Source organism: Alosa alosa, chromosome 9 (assembly GCF_017589495.1).
Source record: "Alosa alosa isolate M-15738 ecotype Scorff River chromosome 9, AALO_Geno_1.1, whole genome shotgun sequence".
NCBI lineage: Eukaryota > Metazoa > Chordata > Actinopteri > Clupeiformes > Clupeidae > Alosa > Alosa alosa.
In genome coordinates, this window is record NC_063197.1 from 11,619,411 (window position 1) to 11,633,720 (window position 14,310).

Genomic DNA, 14,310 nt, shown 5'->3' on the forward strand with positions numbered 1-14,310 from the left:
GACTGCACGCCCATCATTTCATGACAGTCACCATAAAGAGGCGCACCCGTCTGTGCAGACAGAAGAGAAGAGACTTGTGAGAGAAGTTGAAGTTTCCCCTGACCATGGGTGGATCGACTTCCAGTCAACTGGATGAGACTACATCCAACTACATAAAAGGTAAGCTTACTCATACAGTGCATAAATAGTAGCCTACAAGAATGTCTGGGTTGATATTCTGATTGACTAATCGTCGTGGGTTCATCAGTCCGTCATTTGATAACAGAACGACATGCATCTTGTCAGAGGCCGGCGAAGTGCATTAACCTGCTATCCTCATAAACGGAGAATTTGTAAAAAGAGAAACATGATATAACAATAACCAAATTGTCCACAGAACAGGAGAAATATGTCTGAGGAAAAAAGAGTCTGTCAGTACCATCTGCGTGACAGGAGAGCGCAATACATTTTTTTTAACGTTTTTAAATAGGCTATACGATCGTTCTTAAATACATATGAAAATGCAGAACACATAGTCAGGTAGGCTACATATCAGATTTGTATTGCCTAGCCTATGTTCAGATGTTAACCAGAAATGCATTGACATAGACCATATTTTCTCGTGTCAACCTTACATTTTGTTGTCCTTGTTCATTGTCATACATTCTATGGTTTGGTGCAAGAGTCTAACAAGTCTAGCCTACTAAGGGTATCAACATACCCTCATTTTAATATTTTTAAATGATGGTGAAAATTGTAGTGGATAAAAAGCTGTAAACCTTGTAAACATTTGTAAACCTGTTCTGTCCAAGATGTGAATATCTTGACAGGGAGAACATTTCACAAACATCTCCATGAACACCAATACAAATAGGTAAATTAGTGGCACACCAGTTATTTAACAGTGCAGTTGCAGTGGACCAAAGCATCTTCGGTGAGAGTCCTGCTCCATCAAGAGGAGATCTCACAGAACTGAGCACTGGAACAGTCTGACATCATAGACAGAGCCTCTGGAGAGGGGGCGGGGTGTGAGGCCCTCCCCATGACATCACACTACTCTGGAGCAAGTTGAGGGGGAGTGGACAGTTCTGTCGAATTATGTCCAGGATTTAGTCACAGGCAAACAGTAACGCACCCATGCAAAAACTCAGCTTCTGCTGAACACATCTGGACTCATATCAGTTTTTCCTGCTCCAGATGTGAATGCATGGCTATTGCACCATACGTATAGGCGCAGCTGACTTGGATAGCTGACTTTATGTGAAATTGAATTCTTTCTTCATTTTGCTATGTCTGGTAAACATGTTGCCCCTTTTACGAAAGCCCCTCAGGTTTGTCTGGTGTAGGAGTTTGTGGTTGCGAATGTCTTTTGGCACCTCTCTGTGAGACTTACTCAGATATCCCATGGAAGAGAGCAGAGCTCTCTCATGGTGGTAAAATTATCTACTGTTGCTCAGCACACAGCTCTGACATTTCCGTTCTGCCTGATACTATGTAGAGATACTCAATGACATATACACTGACACATGTGTGTGTACTCTCTCTCTCTCTCTCTCTCTCTCTCACACACACACACACACACACACACACACGCACACATATATGACATTATCTTTCTCTCTCTCTCTCTCTCTCTCTCTCTCACACACACACACACACACACACACACACACACAAACACCCACACACAAACACAAAATTACTTTTCCAGACCAAAGAGAAGTCTGTTGAGCCAGCTCTAACCTGTTTGTGTGGCCTCGCTTTTAAACAGATTTGGTGCTTTTCTTGTGGGAGAAATATGCTGACAGCTTAAAGGTGGATAATTTATTCTTCCTGCTGTTTTGGTAGAATCTTTGTCCAGGTTGAGCTGGGCTGTGTTGTATCTGCACGATTTGTCTACCCTAGACACCTGTAACCACCCTCTTGGTGAAAGTCCTGTGTATTTTATTGTTTGAAGGCGCTACAAAAATAAGTTGTTGATTTACTGAGGGTGTTTCCATACTGATGGTTCATCATGAGTATTACTATTTTTTCACAAACTCAGAGAGAAGGAGTCAGATGTTCTCTTGCAGTGAAATGAAGATTCTTTGATTCTTTACATTTTCAAATCTACAGTGTTTGTAAATGAGCTCATATTATGTCAGAACCTCACCAATCTAATTTTTGCCAACATTGTATTAACGGTCTCATCTTAGAATTAGACAGAACAGAGCTAGTATACACCAACAGAAACAAATGTATTAATACATCTTTTAAATGTCATCCAATGTGTCATTCTAATGTATCGTTAGAGAAACATGCATTTTTGATGCTGTCGTGGTAGGGGCCACTGCCATGACACTGTTGCCTGGTCCTTACCAGATCTACTTGCTATCCCGTTCTCTTCAGCACACATCCTGTAGTTTAGCTGTGTTGTAATGGCGGGGTAATTACACCCAATTATAGCCATTATTGTGTTGTTAAAGGCTTTCTCAAAACAGAGATATGCAACCATTTCCCAACCCACCCCGTCTCTAGGTACAGGGGATCAGACTACACACAGAAGAAAGAGGTTTCCTGTACTGCAGGCGTAACTCTACTGTGTATGACTGGCAGGCCCAAATCTGCTGTTTTCATAACCATAACCATATATACAGCTATTCAACAAATATTGTGATGGACAAAGTAGACTTGATATTACTGTAAACCATGATACTAAAACTATGCCTTCCTGGGGAGAGCTTTTCAATTCAAAAGGCCAATTCATCCACTAATTCAGGTTTGTTTTAAAATAGTCTTGTATTGGTTTGGATGAAAGCCTTGTATCTTGGACAAGGTCCTATATCTTGTGAATATCTTGGTCAAATCTAAAAACCATTAAACTAATACACTAGAGTAGACAGGGACCAGACTGTGGTTTGCTAGAGACCACACCAGCATAAAACAGCTCAGGGAAACACCCTGATCAGGGCGGGTTGGACATGTCAGAGTAGGTTTGAGGGATAATTTGAAATGTGAAATATAGCCTCATCGTGTTATGCGGAATACAGTATTTGGGTGTTCCAGTACATCATCATGACCAATGTTAGGTATCCTATCCTATTCAGATTTTATTAACCTATGTAATGGATAATATCAGGCCAATGACATCATGAGACGGGTATAATGTACTCTTAGATTAATATAAGCAGCATTACAGTTCTAATACAATCCAGATGTGCATATATTGTAGCACATCTACAATACAGTGTACTTACAGTGTGTGTGTGTTTGTGTGTGTGTGTGTGTGTGTGTGTGTGTGCATGTGTGTGTGTGTGTGCCTGTGTGCACGTGTGTGTGTGTGTGTGTGTGTGTGTGTGTGTGAGTGTCTGTGCCTGTGTGCACATGTGTGTGTGTGTGTCTGTGTGTGTGTGTGTGTGCAGAGCATACAGAGACAGTGCTGAAGGGTTTCGGTCCTCACTTCAAACGGCAGTACCGTGTGACCCTTTGCTCACAACTGCAAGAGGAGTTGGAGCAGCAAAACACCAGCCCGGCACTACTTCTCAAACAGAGGGTAAGAAATCACACACGCACACAAACACACACACACACACACACACACACACACACACACACACACACACACACACACACATTGATGACTGTATTCTCCCTCCTGCAGGAGCAAGCAGGTGCGTGTGAGGTCCTCTACGAGGGGAGTGTCTCACAGTGTGAGGATGCCAAGAAGTGGAAGGACAGATGGGCCACTCTACGAAACCACAGCCTGGAGCTCCATGACAACCAGGAGGTGACCACAACAACACCCTTTTCTCTGTCATCATCTATGGTGGTACGGTGGTAGTGTAGTGGTTAGTAGTGGAGCTAGGCTATGCAGTAGCCAGAAAAGTTGCTGGTTCAATACCCGGCTTCCACCGTTGTGCCCTTGAGCAAGGCACTTAACCCTGAGTTGCTCCAGGGACAATGTAACAAAGCCCTTGTAATACAGTATAATTGGCATAAGTCGCTTTGAAAAAAAGAGTCTGCTAAAATAATAAATGTAAATGAATAGAACATCTGATAAGACAAAACCCATCTTTAACATGCTGTGTTGTTCTCTGTCCATCCCTGCTGTGCTCGTTTTCATTAGCTTTATCAAAGTAGTTGTAATAACTCTGTTTGCAGATGTGTAAGAGAGGGACTCCTGCACGTCAGAAGCTGAACCTAGTTGGGGGCACTGTGGTCACCTCAAGGGAGAAGTATGAGGCTTTAGTTAATAAGGCCATTCCTGATCTGAACAGTAAGTGTCAACCGTCTTTACCAAGTTTTTACTAACTTTCATCAGCCACTTTCAGAAATGTTTCTCACCTACTTACAGACACACACCCACAAAGCCACAAATAAATATACAGATGATTACAAAAATAAATGCACAGCCATCCACCAGCCAACGTATGCATACACACCACTCACACAAGACACACACACACACAGACACACACACACACACACACACACACACAGAGATATTAGTTTTGTTGTGTTTTGTGTTTGTTGTGCACTATATAAAAACGTACGTATATAACGTGTTGTTGTTGTTGTTGTTTCTGTTTTTGTTGTTGTCCTGTTGGTTCAGATGGACAAGAGGACTCTGCCCCTGAGCTGGTTCCCTCCACTGCATTTCCAGTGTATCTGAGGTTACCATACCGACGCGATGTTTACCTCTGCTGCCATGACGACGAACAGCGGCGCCACTTCCTTTGCACACTCAGTCACAGCATCCGCCATCAGAATCATGGTAAGGTTGACTTTTGCCTGCCTCTATATTGAGTCATAATATTTCTGTTTCCTGTTTCTGTTGTGCTGTGTTGTGTTTGGATTCTGCAACTCAGTGTTGCACACTATAGTATCTGTGGGCTGCCTGCTGTGGTGAGCTGTTGCTGCCAACTGCTGCCAGTCACCATACCGATGGCCGTCACTCTCTGTATAATCTAAATGGTTTGATCATAGGACTAGTCAATTAACAGAAGATGTAGAAGATGTCGAAAACAACATTTAGAATCTCTCGTCGACTTTAATTTTACGCTGGTCATTCATCTTACTCATGTTAATACTTTCGTAAATGCATACATTCGTGAACTGTCCAACTTATGTAAGTCCGAGTTCACTCAAAATGTATCTGATGGCATGGATGACACAAGCACAAACACAGAGCTAACAGTCCTCAACCTGAGCAGCCTATTTAAAAAGATTGCCGTGTCTGTCATTTTGTATTCCGGTACCTTGTCAGAGAACTATGTAGAAGGCAAAATGTATCATAGAATAAATAATAATAAATATATTGTTGTTGATTAATCATAATGGAGATAAAGGTTTGAAATGATCATGTCATTGATTTGAAGTCATATTGTGCATTGCTAGGGTGTCTGTGGTCAACGGCCAAGTGTGGTTGCGTCCTTATTTGTCTGTTTGTCTGATTGTGTAAGTGTGTAAGAAATTATGACATTTCTAGCTAACAGAGCATGCTAGCTCTGTCTGGGCACACTGATGATCTTGCTTGAAGAAATGCCACAAAGCCATATATCTGTTGGATGTTGAGTCATTTTAAACATCATCCAATTAAAACCCAACACCACAATCAATCCTTAACACCAGAGAGGAAGATCACCTGTTATCCACTACAATCTGCTGCCTCTTACCCACAACTGAATACACTAGACTCTGTTGGATATAAGCAGGGGTGTAGTGGTAAAATAAGAGGCAGGTACACTATGAATTCTGTGATCACGGTAAAGTGGACTGTGCCATGCGGTATCAGATTTTTATAAAAGGCACGTTTTTGATGATGGTGGAGGTTATTGCCCAATGTTTATAACAATACCAGTGTATTAAATGGTTTCAGAGTGTTGATGAGATAGATAGATAGATAGATAGATAGATAGATAGATAGATAGATAGATAGATAGATAGAATCCCAAGGGGAAATTCAAGGAACATATTGTGAATGTGGATAATACAGTGTGATTTTTTAATGTTAGAAGTTGCAATTGGTGGATAAACTCTAATAAGAGGTGGATAAACTCTATTTCTGAAATTTCAGAGGTGGATAAACTGTGTTTACTTGCGTTTAGCCTCCACTACATCCCTGGATATTAGTAGTAAGTGGATTACTCTTTATCTGATGACTGATAGCCGGGCTCGTCTCTTATCTGTAAGACTGTTACAGCCAAGTGGGTGGATCCATTTCCTGGCTCATTATGTTTCTCCTCTCTTCTCTCTCTCTCTCAATCTCTCTCTCTCTCTCTCTCTCTCTCTCTCTCTCTCTCTCTCTCTTTCCTCTCTCACCCTCTGTTTCTCTCCATCATCCTGATCCACCATAAACCTGTGTGCACACCCGATCTCAGTCTCATCTATATAGTTTCCCTCTCACAAGACCACAGAGATAAAGGTCCCCCATACTAGCTACTGTACACACACTAACCTCTCCTCTCTTCCGTCCAGACTCTCTGCACAAACCTACGTGTGAGATGCAGGCCTTCCTGGCAGCCATTCACTTCCACAGACAGGAGAAAGGCCACTATGAATCATGGGACATGCTCGTAGGGGACGACGTACAGGTCAGTGACTTGTAAACACACATTTGCTCATCATGAACAAACTGTTTGTTTCGGCTTGGCTAGATGGTGGTCTCTCCAGTTTCGAGCAGTATTTTTAGAGAAAGCGAGGCGAGCAGCGGAAGTCAAAGGGAAACCACAGAGCAGCCACACACACAGACCAGAGCTGTCACTCATAACGGATGACAGGACCCACAATGCCCCGCCTACTGGGAGAAGTGATAAGCTTGGCATCAAGTCCTGGTGCTCTACGCCGTTTTCACACGTGTAGAATTGTTTTTGCAGTAGAACGTGTGTGTTGTATTCAGCGTTGTAGCAAGAAACATTCGTGAAGTAACAAATCAGAGTATGGAATAACACCAGACTGATTGCTCGATTGACTACGTTTCCATGCACACCATATTCCTGTTTTAATTGGAAAAATTACAATATTCCGATTGTGAATCAGTCATTTAAGCAGCTAATTCCTGTTGCCATAACCAGATATCATATTCTGATTACTAAAAAATAGAATAAGACCCCAGGCATATGCCTGTTTTAATCAGAATTGGGGCATGACACATCTTATAATTGAAGGAAATTAAAAATACAGTTGTTTACTTGCACATCTGTGTCATTTAGCACTGTTGCCACCAGCACAGTCATAGTGTTCAACAGCACTGCAAACTATGTCTGTCATCATTATAAAGCCCGTCCCATGGTGGATAAACAGTTGTCATTGGTTCCTAGGTTTATGATGATTTGGAAATGGGGTTGAATGGGAAGATAGCGAAATGTAAAACATAACACTGGACGAAATAGGCAGTTTCTGGATATCTTGGGGAAGGCCTATCACCCTTGGATAGGCTATCATATTAGATATACGCCTAAGCCCAGGATCTGCCTAATTAACAGTCACACATGCCCTACGCCCACAAGTACTGGGGTGGGTTTCTATTTGCTCATATAATAAGTTATATTTATATAGTGCCTTTCTCAAACTCAAGGTCACTTTACAGAGTCATAACAAAACAAAAACTAGAGGGGGAAAGAGTGGTAAGTCTGTGTAATGCTAGAGGAGAAATGTTAATGAAACAGAGTCTTGAGAGGAGATTTGAAGAAAGGAAGGGAGGAGCAGTCACAGAGGGGTTGAGGGAAAGAATTCCAGAGCTTGGGTGCCATGGCGCTGAAGGACCTGCCACCCAGGCTGTCTGGTGCAGGGGACAGCAAGGAGATTCTGATTAGTGTATTTATGTATCTGTATATTTGTAATTGGTGTGTGTGTGTGTGTGTGTGTGTGTGTGTGTGTGTGTGTGTGTGTGTGTGTGTGTGTGTGTGTGTGTGTGTGTGTGTGTGTGTGCTTGCAGGTCCTCACACATCTGGTCATGGAGGGGCTTATTCCCTACCTGCAGAAGGAGCTGATTCCACAGCTGAAGGGGAAGAGGGCAGAGAAGAGGAGGGCCTGGTTGTCTGTAAGCGTCATTGCCAATAATCCTTCCAGTGGCTTTTAATGAAGTACTAAATGCATAAAAGAGCTCTTTGTGTGGTTTTGTAAATGTGGTTCCTTATTCTCTTCAATGTGTCTTTGTTATCTCAGTGGTGTTTTCCCAGTAATCACTATTGCTGATGCTACACGCAATCAGCCAGTATTGGCATCCTCACGTTCTGACAATGTGTACAGCTAATCTTGTGTTCAGGTGGTGGATACCGGTATTGTTTTGCTCTGATCTGTGTACTTTAGTGTGTGAGCTGCATTGTCTTGTTGTGTTGTTTGAGGCTGTTGTGACTAGGTGACAGGTGCTGTTGATATGTGTTGATGTTATTGTTGTGTGCTTATTATTGCTGTTTCCTGTGGTCGTGCTCAGTTGGTGGAGGCTGCCCACACGCAGGTGCTGGCTCAGGTGCAGGAGACACTGCAGAGCTTGAAAGAGGAGTGCAGTGCAGCAGCCCAACAGCAGGGGGTGCTGCTGCGCTCCAACATGGACCATATCAGCTCCTCTTGCGCCTTCCTGGAGACCAAACTTAAAGGTGAAGCAGACAAACATTTCTTCTGTTTTGGTGCTTTATGTAACTAATGCATCTAATATTATGACAGTGTTTTCAAGACTGTAGGAACATTGAAGAAGGCACTTGAAAGCCATTTCAAAATGTTCGTTTTTGTTTTTGTATTGCTTAAAATGATTGTTTTTGTAAGTAAATCTGTAAGTACTCGTCAGTGAATGCATTTTGTCTTTTTGTGTTTGTGTGTCTGCACCTGTCTGTTTGCCTGTGTGCATGTGTGTCTATGTGTGTGTGTGTGTGTGTGTGTGTGTGTGTGTTTTTTGTGTGTGTGTGCGTGTGTGTGTGTGTGTGTGTGTGTGCATGTGTGTCTATGTGTGTGTGTGTGTGTGTGTGTGTGTGTGTGTGTGTGTGTGTGTGTGTGTGTGTGTGTGTGTGTGTGTGTTTGTGGTGTCAGCCATGGTGTTGGAGCGAACCCAGAGTGTGTGTGCAGAGCATGTCAATCCGTACCTGAGCTCAGTGTTGGAAGAGCTGCTTGGGCCCGTCAATGGCGGCTTCCAGGCCGTAAGACAGCTGTGCGACGAACAGCTGGAGCGACTCTGCAGGGACGTCCGCCAGGGTTGGACCTTCCAGCAGGTCCAGCAGGTGAGTCACAGGACAAGGAAGGGGACAGAGTTGGGCCAGTATGGAGCACTGCTCAGGCATACTGATGTATTGACAGCAGATGATGTAATGTTAGCAGAATTCATAACTGTATTTCAAAGTATAACAGTGTTACATTTTGAGTGTAAAGACGTATAAGTGTGATGTCCTGTCTTACATTTGTCAGTGCGTACACAATAATAAAAGTGCCATGTTTTGAATACAGTTGTTGTATCTATGCTAAAATATATTACAATAGTTGGGGGTTTGTGCAGCAATAACAGAGGGCAGCCGTGGCCTACTGGTTAGGGGTTCGGGCTTGTAACCAAAGGATTGCCAGTTCGATCCCTGACCCAGTAGGAAAAATGTGGGCGGGGGAAGTGGTTGAGCACTGCTCTCCCACATCCACGGCTGAAGTGCCCTTGAGCAAGGTACCTAACCCCTCACTGCTCCCCGAGCGCCGCTGTAGCAAGCAGCTCACTGCTCCGGGATTAGTGTGTGCTTCACCTCACTGTGTGTTCACTGTGTGCTGAGTTGTTTCACTAATTAATGGATTCGGATAAATGCAGAGACCAAATTTCCCTCACGGGATCAAAAGAGTATATATACTTAATTTTGAATTATTGAATTAATTATGATATGCATATGGAGTAATTGTTGACTCTCTTGCCCTGCTGCTAGGCCCTCCAGCAGGCCAGTAAAACAGAGTTGGAGGAGAGCTTCCAAAGACTCGACGCTCTCCATGAGAAGCTTCAGGAGCTCCAGCAGCGTTTCAGCTTCTCCAACACCACCAAGCTAGTGCAAGGCGCTCAAAAACACATGCAGCAGGTCAGCTAATGGATAAGTCCTACAGTATGGTATAAGATCTATATGACGTAATGTGATAACAGATTTAGAGAGACACACCATTGACATAACCTACAGCAAGTATGCACACGGTACTGAACTTCTTAGTGTCATGTCTAAGTTGCTTATTCTGTTTAGCGCCCTCTGGTGGTCATTGTTCATCAGCATCCTGTCGCCTTTATCGCATCCTGAATGTGCTTTTGTTCTCTCTGTAGCTGATGGACAATGCGATGTACACCTTTGAGTCTCTGCTGCAGTCTACTGTGAAAGACAACCCTGCACAGCTGGGGTCTGTCATGGAGAAGGCCAAAATGAGAGTCCTCAAGGTAATCCTGTTGTTCTAACTAGAAGAGGTCCTCAACTCTCTCACCCACCCTTTTCCTACTTGTCCCAACAATTACTTTGGCATTAAGGTAGTCATAGTCATCATCCACCTTTATCATTGCAAAGAGATGCATCTTGATGAAGGTTCTTTTATTGATTTTTGTCAAGATATATTTCCCCTCATTATTGAACTCTGCTGGCTCATGCCTGGTGTTGTTACTCCAAATTTGATATAATATAAAGAGGCAATACTTGGTGCTGGACCCCCCTCTGTCTCTGTATAACTCATATCACTATTAATTTGCTATTATTTCCTTTGCATTGTTGGTTTGAACAGTCCTGTGAAACCAGAACATTGTCCCCTGACTGTGTTCTCTTTGTGTCACAGCAATATGACTACGACAGCAGTACAGTGCGGAAGCAATTCTTTCAAGAGGCACTGATGGACATCACACTCCCCGTGCTGAGGAGACACCTGAGCCCCTCATGCAGACCTGTAAGGCTTTTTTACTCCCTAGACAGGCTACACATCACACCTTGTGCATGTCACAAACCTCACACAGTCCTACATACTCAAAAAACACATTTACCTTAGATTCATGTCATTAGAATCCACTCATGAATATAAGACAGACAGTTACTTTTCCCAGCAAATCATTTTGGGAAGATGTGTTAACATGAGTGAAGGGAGAGAAATAACACATTCTAACCAATGGTCAATGGCACCTTTACATAGGGTTACATAGAATGGTTATATTCCGAAATGGGTTTATGAATGTCTTGAACTTGGCAAACATATCACTGATATAACACCTTTCATTCTTTTTAGGAGCTGGAGAAGTTTGAACAGTACATATTTGCAGATTGCACTGACTTCATAAATGTGGAGAATGTCTATGAGGACATTCTGAAGAAGACTCTCACCCCTGAAGTGAACAAAGGTAAAATAAAGTGAATCCCCACAATCTGCAATGGCATTCGAGCCTATTCGGGCTCAGAATCGGTTGCAGAATAAGTAGCTCGTTGTATGACTTTCCTTGTCCTGGTACCTGGTTTGTCCTATGTCCTCTTCTGGTGTAGATGTACTACCTGGGCATGGACACTCGATCTTTCCTTTGTGCTGCTGGTGCTGTGGGCTCTACTGTAATTTGCCTCTTGATTTACATATCTGGTGCTGCTGTTATAAACTATTACTATAGCCATGTTTACAGGGACACTTTTAATCCGATTAGAAACGGAATAACGGCTCATTTGGAATATAAATGATCATATAAACACCTCAATCAGAATAAAAATGCCTGACCCAATTAGGATTCGGTTAGAGTGAAAGAGAGAATTAGTGACACATAGGGCTCTAATTTAAATGAAGGGAAAATGCAAAGTCTGTCAACAAGGAAAAAGTTGTATAGTTATCCCATAGTTATCGTTTGATGTGGCATCCATGTTGTAGTTAAGGTGTTGCCCATGGTTTTTAAATGTCCAAGTTGATTTTGCCTGCTCAATTTAGACTTAAGACTTTGCTCTTTGCCCATGATTCAAATTGGGGTCCACAGTTACAAAGTCTACACCATGTCTTTATGCTGCCATAGTTCTCCAAACTGTAATTTACTAAAACTTTCTACAAATGTTCTGCTTGATTTATAAAATGCAGTATCTGAGGTTGTTCTTTGTAAAATTCACGTCTGAGTTGTTTACTTTCCTCATGCCTGTTCATTCTGTCGCACCTCTGCAGTGGTGAAGGAGGCAGCCAGTCAGAAGAAGCACAACCTGTTTGTGGACAGCTCCGACCTGCAGGCCATCAGCCAGGGCAGTCTGAGCGGCAGCCGGACGCCTCCTCCTCTTCTGTCGGACCCATCCAGCCCTTCCAAGCAGGCGGGCGCTACGTGCTTCCAGTTCCAGTCAGCTGACTTGAAGCCCTCCCCTCTGGTCAGCAGAGTTGGGGCGTCTGAGTGTCAGAAGGAGGAGGTTGCAGAGGAGCCACAGGACCAGCAGGAGAAGCAGGTAGAAGAAGTGAAGAAAGAGGAGCAGCAGGAGAAGCAGGTAGAAGAAGTGAAGAAAGAGGAGCAGCAGGAGAAGCAGGTAGAAGAAGTGAAGAAAGAGGAGCAGCAGGAGAAGCAGGTAGAAGAAGTGAAGAAAGAGGAGCAGCAGCCCAAAGAAGAACAGGAGCCCCTGAGACAACAGGAGGAGCAGGCCAAGGAGCAGGACAGAGTGGCCCAAGTTGCTTTGCCATCTGTCGAGCTTAAAGAGGAGGTGTCTCCTGAGCCACCGTCCAGTCCTGAAGCGCTGTCATTTTTGGAGGAGCCTGGACCGGTGCCCACAGACTCCTCTACGGCCTGCACAGACAGAGCTATCTATCTCAACCCACCCGCGGGGGTGCCAGCCGGCAGCGCAGTGCCTCTGGCTGAAGACGACGACTTGACCCCACCTGTGCTTACCCAGGTAGCTAAGGCTGAGGCCTCCAGTATACCACCAGGGAGCAGCAGCGAGGAGACGACAACAACGACGACAACAATGGTGGCGGTGGTGGCTGCTGCTCTGACACCACAAGCTGGAGGTGAGGGGAGTGTGGAGGAGTCAGAAGGTGGAGGTGGTGGTGGTGCGAGTCTAGAAGGGTCTGGCGGTCAGTCTGCTGAGGGGGAGACCACCTCCTTTGGACTGGTGACCTCTGAGCCAACAGCAGAGGGCACCAAAGCACTTCCATCAGGCACGCGTGATGCGGAGGAGGACGACAAGGTGGAGTCTTTTGACTGTGTGAAAGCAATACGTGATCTGGTGGTGGAGGTCATTGAGGTGGAGGACATCATCAAGCCCTGTCCTGATGGCAGCTCTACCTAGAGGCTGCGCACTCTGATGGACTCGTATAGTCAAAGGCCGAACAGCCTGAGTCACCAGGACCTTATAGACAGTAATGGAAACACATTTTCTAGACTAGATAACTAGACTAAATACATGTCATTGACATAGAAGGGCTTAATACTAACAGCTGTACTAGGACTCGATATTTGGCTTTTTATTTGACTAACCAATAGGACATGCAGTCAAATCTTGTATTTTCATACAACAGTATCTATATTTTTAACGCCTTACATTATATTTTCTTGCCTAATACTCTGAAATGAAAAAATCTCAAATAAGCAAACAGTGACCCTCACTGAAGAACCTTCTTCTTTGCATCAACAGAGAAACTTGATGCATTAAATGGTTTAAAGCAACACTATGCAACAATTTCTCCGTTTTTTGAGGTATGATTTTATGCAACTATAGTATAGTATCAGCTTTAAATTCACTTTAATAGTGTAAGTCCATGTGAGCCATCCAGCAGGATATACACAATGTAGTTCTGTACTCCGGGTTGCAGAAACACTACACTGCAGAAATCAAAAAAGCATTCACATTGCTGACACCTAAAGACATCAGTTGCCATGTTAGCGAGCTTCTGTCAATAAGACTCAGGTTGGTGTTTGTAAGGTTTATCATGACTTTTAGGTAGCTAGCTTGGTAGTTTTACCCTAAAACTTGCACAGTGCTGCTTTAATGGACTTTTATTGTAACTGGCAGGCATCCTAGGTTAGGACTTTTTTCAGACCAATGAAGTGTAGTGGAACAAGCCCCCCAAGGATTTTTTTCCCTGATTAATTTTTTGGCATGATGTTCACAACATATTTCTGAAATGTTTTTGACTGATCTGATACAGTATATGCAGAAAATATCAGATCCAATCTTAACCTCTGATTATTCCAGTACAGTATATACTCAAAGCAGAAATTTAGAAAATGACCTTATTCCACTTTCATTATAATAGAGTGGGATACTTGCCCACAAGACATTTAGAGGCCAGAAAGATCCGCTATTAGCTATCAGATGGACACAAGTAAAATTTCACTATTAGCTATTAGGACACAAGTAAGGTTTGAGTAATTATCCTGTTGCTATGATTATGGAATTAGTTGTTCCTATTATCAGTCAGTAGATG

The 14,310-nt window shown here is 43.4% G+C and overlaps 1 protein-coding gene across 1 annotated transcript; it reads left to right on the top strand.

Annotated features, from left to right (window-relative positions):
- The first annotated feature begins 51 nt into the window (after nt 1–51).
- niban1b (niban apoptosis regulator 1b) lies at nt 52–13,549 on the top strand. Its single transcript, XM_048253204.1, has 14 exons — nt 52–159; nt 3,381–3,511; nt 3,620–3,745; nt 4,120–4,234; nt 4,571–4,732; nt 6,436–6,551; nt 7,895–7,999; nt 8,393–8,555; nt 8,983–9,170; nt 9,849–9,995; nt 10,229–10,339; nt 10,726–10,833; nt 11,167–11,278; nt 12,070–13,549. The coding sequence occupies exons 1-14, from the start codon at nt 105–107 to the stop codon at nt 13,170–13,172; spliced, it is 2,742 nt and encodes a 913-aa protein (XP_048109161.1). The 5' UTR covers nt 52–104; the 3' UTR covers nt 13,173–13,549.
- The last annotated feature ends 761 nt before the right edge of the window (nt 13,550–14,310 follow it).

What these genes read in the sequence shown, in the direction of transcription:
- niban1b (XM_048253204.1), top strand. Translation starts at nt 105, where the DNA reads ATGGGTGGATCGACTTCCAGTCAACTGGATGAGACTACATCCAACTAC. An exon ending in CTCAAAAACACATGCAGCAG is followed by an intron (nt 9,996 to 10,228) that starts GTCAGCTAATGG and finishes TTCTCTCTGTAG; the next exon opens with CTGATGGACAATGCGATGTA. An exon ending in CACCCCTGAAGTGAACAAAG is followed by an intron (nt 11,279 to 12,069) that starts GTAAAATAAAGT and finishes GCACCTCTGCAG; the next exon opens with TGGTGAAGGAGGCAGCCAGT.